This window comes from Zingiber officinale, chromosome 9B (genome assembly GCF_018446385.1).
Source record: "Zingiber officinale cultivar Zhangliang chromosome 9B, Zo_v1.1, whole genome shotgun sequence".
Lineage (NCBI taxonomy): Eukaryota > Viridiplantae > Streptophyta > Magnoliopsida > Zingiberales > Zingiberaceae > Zingiber > Zingiber officinale.
In genome coordinates, this window is record NC_056003.1 from 26226772 (window position 1) to 26234655 (window position 7884).

At 37.4% G+C, this 7884-nt stretch overlaps 1 protein-coding gene across 1 annotated transcript; it reads left to right on the forward strand.

Moving 5' to 3' along the window:
• Positions 1–4647: 4647 nt before the first annotated feature.
• On the forward strand, positions 4648–5083 carry LOC122024718. The gene has a single exon (XM_042583391.1). The coding sequence runs from the start codon at positions 4736–4738 to the stop codon at positions 4940–4942; it is 207 nt and encodes a 68-aa protein (XP_042439325.1). The 5' UTR covers positions 4648–4735; the 3' UTR covers positions 4943–5083.
• Positions 5084–7884: the final 2801 nt, after the last annotated feature.

Consider the following 7884-nt stretch of genomic DNA (forward strand, 5'->3'; position numbering starts at 1 on the left):
TTTATTACAAAATTCTATTACGATTTTTCATAACATAATTCTGGTACGATTTTACGAGGTCTGGTGTTTACGCACTATTTATAGAGATTATTATAAACCTATTGTATTATAAGAATCATTGAATGTGATTTTCTTGTATAGAGAGAATTCTAATAAAATTTCGACTATTTTTGTGAAGTACGCACGCTGTCGAACTACGAGGTTAAGAGGTGTTGCCTCTCTTCTTTGCACAACAATTATATCAGAGCGAGATTTTGACAGATTTCTTCAACATGTCGGGGACGACTTCTACGAAATTTGATATAGTGAAGTTTGACGGAACCGAGAACTTTGGATTATGGCAAAGAATGGTCAATGACTTGTTGGTACCACAAGACATGTGAAGGCGCTAGGAGAAACAAAATTGAAAAGCATGGCGAGATCGGATTGTGAAGAACTTTAGACAAAGGCAATGACAACAATCAGGCTTTATCTTACGGATGATGTGATGTACCATATCATCAACGAGGAGTCACCGATGGCAGTTTGGCAAAAGATGGAAAGCCAGTATATATCAAAATCATTGACAAATAAGTTATATCTTAAGTAGAAATTATTTGAACTAAAGATGACAGAGGGAACCGATTTAAGCCAGCACATCAATGTATTCAACTAAATTGTAAGTGATCTGAAACGGATTAATGTGAAGATTGAGGATAAAGAAAAGATGCTGATGTTGTTGAATTCTCTACCTTCATCTTCTACATTTGAGAATTTGGTTACTACTTTAATGTGGGATAAGAAAACTCTTAAATTAGAGGAGATCACAGGTGGGTTGCTAGGTTTTCATTAAAGGAAGAAAATAAGAAATGAAGTTTCTCAGGAAGAAAAACTTACAGTAAATAGAAACCAAGAGCGCGATAGGAGTAACTCAGTATGGATCAGGCAGCAACAACAGGGTCTGCTCTAATGAAAAGAAAGAAGGTGATCACGTGCTACAATTGTGGAGACAAAGGTCATATGAAGAAAGATTGTCCAAAAATAAAGAAACATGTTGCAGAGAACAAAAGTTGTTCAACAAAGTCTGCAAAACATAATTGAAGAAGAAAATTCATAGAGCAGTGATAGAGATATGTTATCAGTTATGTCAAGTTCGGAGCAACTAATGAATGCATGAATCTTAAACTTTGCATGTTCATATCACATGACTCCAAACAAGGAGTGGTTTGACACCTATAAGACAGAGGATTCTGGTTCAGTGTTGATAGAAAATGATGCATTATGTAGAGTTATTGGCATAGGGATGTTAGAACCAAATATTTGATAGTGTGATCAAAACCCTATGTGATGTCAGATATATACCAGAACTAAGGAAGAATTTGATCTCACTAGACACACTAGATGATATTAATTGTAGTTATAGATCAATGAGCGAGGTGATAAAAATTAGCAAGGGAGCTCTGACGATAATGAAAGGACAAAAGTTAGCAGAAAACATCTATAAGTTTATAGGGACTACAGTTGTAGGTGAAGTCACCTCGGTGGAGTCTGAATTAAACAGTATTATCTTGTGGCATATACGACTAGGACATATGGGTGAACATGGGTTGCTAGAACTTCACAAGAGAGATTTATTGAAGGATGTCAAGATGCGCAAGCTTAAATTCTGCAAATTCTGTGTTCTTGGGAAACAAAGCAAAGTGTAATTCAAGACAACAACACACAAGACGGAGAAGATTCTGGACTACATACATACGGATCTTTGGGAATCAACTAGTGTAGCGTCACCTGGAGGGTACTTGTATTTTATGAGTTTTATTGATGATTCATCACAAAAGGTCTGGGTATACTTTATACGTCACAAGTCAAAAACTTTTGTTAAACTATGAAAAACTGAAGTGGAGAACTAGACCAGAAGAAAAATCAAATGTCTTTAGTCAGACAATGAGGTTGAGTACACAGATTCAAAGTTTTAGAAATTTTATGAGCATCATGGGATTATGAGATATTTCTTGGTTCACCGGACACCACAGTAGAATGGTGTGACAGAAAGGTTGAATATGACAATTATTGAGAAGGTAAAATGTCTCAGGTTGAATGCAGGGCTAGCAATGAATTTCTGAGCGAAAGCAGTTAATATAACATATTTTCTCATTAATAAATCACCAAGGGCAGCACTAGAAGGCAAAGTATCATAGGAAGTATGGACAGGGAACCAGTAGATTACGCTTATTTTTATGTTTTTAGATGTCCAGCCTATATGCACATATCTAGTGAGGAAAGATCAATGCTAGATACAAAGTCAAAGTAGTGTATCTTTTTAGAGTATCAGAAAGGAGTTAAAGGCTTCAAGTTTTGGGATCCAAAGGCAAACAAGGTGGTGATCAGCAGAGATATGGTGTTTGACGAGAAGGTCATGCTACAACGTACTCAGGAAAAAAGAAAAGAATTACCACAAAACAACAAAGAGAAAGATGTTGTGCATGTGTAGCTGGAGAGTCATTACTCCAATGATTCTAGCTTAGAGCACACGAAGCATTGCACTATAGCTGGTGGCAGAACGAGATGAGCCGTAAAGCCACCCACTAGATACAGATTTGAAGAATTGATATCTTATGCGCTTATCACCAATAACAGAGACCCTATATATTTTTAGGAGGCGGTACACAACTTTGAGAATGACAAGTGGATGAGTGCTATGACAGAGAAGATAGAGTTGCTACATGAGAACCAAACGTGGGATATAGTGGAATTTCCTAAGGAAAAATGAGTTATAGAGTGCAAGTGGGTTGTTGTGAAAAAGATGAAAGAGGTCGACAAATTGAAGAAGCTGCTGAGCAAAAAATTTGATATGAAAGATTTAGGTGAGGCCAAAAAGATTCTTGGGATGAAGATTCATAGGATAGGACTGTATAGAGATTATGGTTGTCTTTAAGTAGCTATGCAGAGAAAGTGTTGGATAAATTCAATATGAAGAATACAAAGTCGGTGAGCACACCCTTAGTGCATCACTTCAAGTTATCGAATACACAGTGCTCAAAGATAAATCAGGAGATCCAAGAGATGTCAAAGGTTCCTTATGCCAATACAGTTAGTTGTCTGATGTATACTATGTTTACACAAGACCAGATTTGGCATAAGCTATTAGTATGGTGAGCAAGTTTCTCTCAAATCTTGGTCGATCGCATTGGGATTTGGTGAAGTAGATTTTCATATACTTGAACAATACAATTGATTATGACATCATGTTCAGTAGACAGCTGGAAGATCCTTCGGTTGTTGGATACGTAGATGTAGACTATGTAGGAGATTTAGATGACAGGAGCTCTACTATAAGATACACATTCACTGTGATAGGAGGACCTATATATTGGAAGTCTATGATACAATCTATTGTTGCATTGCCTACTATAGAGTCAGACTATATGGCAATAGCTAAAGTAATAAAGAAAGCTTTATGACTTACAGGGTTGGTAAGAGAACTGGGCGTTCAGCAAGGTGGAGTTAAGCTGTTATGTGATAGTCAAAGTGTTACCTATTTAGCTAAGAATCAGGTGTATCATGCGAGAACTAAGCACATTGATGTAAGGTTTCACAAGATCAGAGAGCTGATTACTTCCGGTGATATTCAACTTGAGAATGTTCACACTGCAGATAATGCTGTAGACATTTTGACAAAGTCAGTAACTACAAAGAAGTTCAAACATTGTTTGAACTTGATCCATATCTCTAGATGCTAGAGGAAGAAAGTCCAAACATAGAGATCCAGTTGGAGTTTTGCACAGATACTCGTGTTCTTTAAAGGAGTGAATATTCGTCAAGGTAGAGATTGTTGATGGGTGACTCATATATAAATGAAGGTCAATGCGAGAAATGTCTTGGAAGAAAAATCTATTAAGATTTTTTGTAATAGAATTCTATTATGGTTTTTTATAATAGAATTCTATTATGGTTTTTCATAATAGAATTCTATTATGATTTTTCATAAAAGAATTATGTTATGATTTTTCATAACAGAATTCTGTTACGATTTTACCGAGTCTAAGATTTAGAAACTATTTATAAGGATAATTGTAAACCTATTATATTATGAGAATCATTGAATGTGATTTTTTTATGTAGAAAGAATTATAATAAAGTTTTCGTAGCTTTTATGGCGTAAGCATACCACTGAACCATGAAGTTAAGAAATGTTGCCTCCCCTCTTTACGCAACAAAGCTCTCAATTTAAGATTGTTTATTTATTTTTTTTTAATATTTTTTAAGTGTTTTTTGGCTGGTCAGTGAGAGTGAGTTTGATTTATTTATCATATTGATTAAAAAATTTTATTGATAAATATATTCATAAACTTTATCCGTAGACATTGTTTATGACAATTCATAATATCTTTCATAAATATTAACTAAGTGAACAATATGCATTCAAATTTGTTCATCTAAAGATATGTCCTCAACTTAAAGCCACTTCTTCCGGTGCTGGTCTTCATAGCAAATCCTAAGTTATCTCCATCAACCACGCACTGCTTATAAAAAAAAGGAAAAGGGATGCATGTTCCACAAACTTTTTCACGTTCTTTACAGAAAATCAGTGTCTTGGCATCTGATTCCGAGGTGTCTTTTCCTCATCAGCATCTTTCTCACTTCCTTCATCAGCTAAAAGCCCGTAATTGGGGGAATTTAATTAAGCAGCAGGAGGAGAGGTATAAGGTGCCAAGCAACCCTGTCGTTACGTTGGTGCTCTGGTTCAGCCATCAGGATGAGGGACTGGGCTCCGTCTATCATAGCCACAGCTCTGTTTGCCTTCCTGAGCCCTGGGGTGGTGCTGCAGCTGCCGGGGAAGCGGTGGCCGGTGGACTTCTTGAACATGAAGACCAGCTTGGTCTCCGTTCTGGCTCATGCTCTCATCTTTGGCCTGCTTCTCATGTTGTTCTTTGTTATCTTGAAGGTTCATCTCTATGTTTAGTATACATGCAGCTTTATATACTTCTTCTTCTTCCAAAGGTCTCCACTCTAGTCCTAAGCAAGGTTGCCTTCTAATTAATTATGTCCCTTTACCTGGTGTTAGTGAATTGGTTGCTAGAATGCTAGTCATATTTCATGCTCATGACATGATAAGGTGAGTCATATTTGTCGATAAATTAAGGTCAGTTTGATGAGGATGATCATGATGATGATTTTTTGACTTATTTAAAATTTTAATATCCGAACCAATAGTTATATTTTAGAACTAATCAAGTCATTTCCACCCTCTGAAACAAAAAAATATTTATTTCCCAAAACTCTAATATTATTAATTGATTGAAACAATTTTCTAGTTGACTAGCATGAGCTAGGCAACACATGCTAGGCAACTCCCTTAACTCACAAGTCACATTAATTCAGACTTAATCTATCGATAAAAAGTATAACTTAGGAACACCTCTAAGTCAAATCCATACTCATATCACTGATCAAGCTCTAAAAATGAATCTCCGACTTTAGTAAAGATTGTAGATGGTTAGAGATGCTTCAAAAATAAAAGTCTACGAGGAAACATAATCAATCATTGACATTTATATAATTGAAAGGAATATGATACATCGAAGTCAAACGAATGCTATAAGACTACATTAAAACTGAAATCGAAACAATGCATTCCAAATGTTGCCTTGAGTCTAAAGCTAGAGTCATTGTTCTTTACTTATTGTCAGAGGAGTTCCTACAAGCACAATGGAGTCTTCTGTGGGAGTGGACGGCGACTGGATCTTAGTCTCAATGGGAAAATGTCCAAGGAAAAAAGAAGAGTCCCTAGTTGATTTTGACTTCTCCCTTTTATACCAAAGATTCATCCGGTAGGTAGGGATCATCCACTCAAAACTCATAACCTACTAACATTCCATTAATATTAATGAACTGGGTTAACAGATCTAATCCATATCTAATAACATAAATCTCCCTCTGATTAATACAAACATTATTTATCACTTAATGGGGCTTAATTTTAATGTCCATGGTTTGCATTGTTAACTAAGTATAAGTCCATCAAGTAGAGACTTAATCCTTCAATTTGATACTAATTCTCGTGGCTTTTTCACATTTTCGTAAAAACTCGAAATACGCAACAAAAATAAAGAAGAAAAGAAGGGAAGGAGAATCCAAGCTAACATGTATTGGTTTTATTTGGTTCTGAGTCTGTAACGACTTCTACTCCAAGGCCCGCACTTGAGAGTGCTTTTATTGAGCAATCACTAATCAATCGAGTCGTTATAAAAGCAATTCAAATTTAAGTACAAGTGATTGAAAAATAACAAAGATCGACGACTTAGAAGAAAAGATCTTGAGCGTAGTCATCGTCGAAGCAGCGCTCGGATGTCGTAGAGTCATCTATCGAGTAGCGCACAAGAGAGAAACTTCTTGGTATTGATGTACTGAAGGTGCTAGTTGAACTCTCCTTTTATAGCCACATCCGGGCACTTGGACTCCTCCCCGGGCGCCCCCAATGGGATGACATGGCATGCTATCGTCGAAACTTCATCCAGCAAAGTCTATCCATCTCTAGGCGCCCGGACCAGTCCGGGCACCTAGACCGCTGATGTGGGTTGGCCAACAGAAGCGTAACACCACAGCTTGAAGATGAAGTTTGCTTGATCCAGGCGCCTGGATTAGTCTGAGCACCCGGACCGCCCGGGTACCCTCGGTGATGAAGGTTGGCCATCCGCAACACTTCCCTCTCAGCCACTGTCTCGAGCGCCTGGAGCAACTTCGAGCGCTAGAAGGTTCGGATGCATGGACCCAGTCCAGGCGCTTGGATGCCCTATTTTTTAGTTTTCAATCACCTCCACCAAGGAGTTAGAAATAAGCAATAATATGTAAAGTGATGTAATATTTGATAGCCTCCAGACTGTCCGGTCCTGACTTTGAGTTTCACTGAAACTCTAGGTCAAACCTATGTCTACTATTCTCTCTACAGGGAATGCGTCCTCACCTACTGCTCTTAAGAAAGTTTACCTTTTTTTCAAACTGGTCCTCTAAACCGTTTAGAAATTTGGTCAACATCCGAGACTTTAGGACTTTCACCTAGTGTCCTTGACCCTAGGATTTCTCGCCTAGTGTTTGCAACCTCCAGGACTTTCACCTAGTGTCCTCGACCGTAGGATTTTTGTCCGACTTCCTCGACCTGCCAAGACTTCGCCCAGTCCCACGAGCCAAGACTTCCTTGCCTAGTCGCAACTAGGATTTTTCCTCTATCTAGACTCATTTAGAACCTGTCTACACACTTAGGTAAGTTTGTTAGATAACAATTAACCTTAACTATGAATCTTTGTCAATCATCAAAATCAGGTTCGATTAGCTGGTGCTCCATGCACCAACAATTTATGTTTATCATACATTAATAAAACATCTATCAAATTATATCATGGTGGTAAAACGTGATTTACTCACCCCATCGCCTTCTCCAGCCCGTCCATAGGCCAACACGGTATCAAATTACATCACAAGTCTATACAAGGTTCGTATAGTTTTTGGGATATCAAAATCCATATCATCAAGCTCCTTAAACCATCAATACTAGCCCCCTGGGACACAATGCGATAGTAAGAGGGAGGATGAGCTCCAATGCTGCGAATATTGAAATTTCTCACAGGACATATTATACGTTCACGGTGCTCGAACTACTCGTGATGCTGGGTCATCCTCTATGACTCATTTTCACTTCTCGGATTTATTATGTTGGTCTAGGGGATCGGTCATATCTAGGATTAATCGGTTTGAAAAGCTGAATACCTAAATTAAAAAAAATCACCATTACTAACTTAAATGTATTAATTAAATACCAAAATATATTGTGATTATTATTAATAAAAGGAAGGAATCAATAGGAACGACACCTATCTTAGCTCGACGAAGGGTGATATTTAGAAGAAA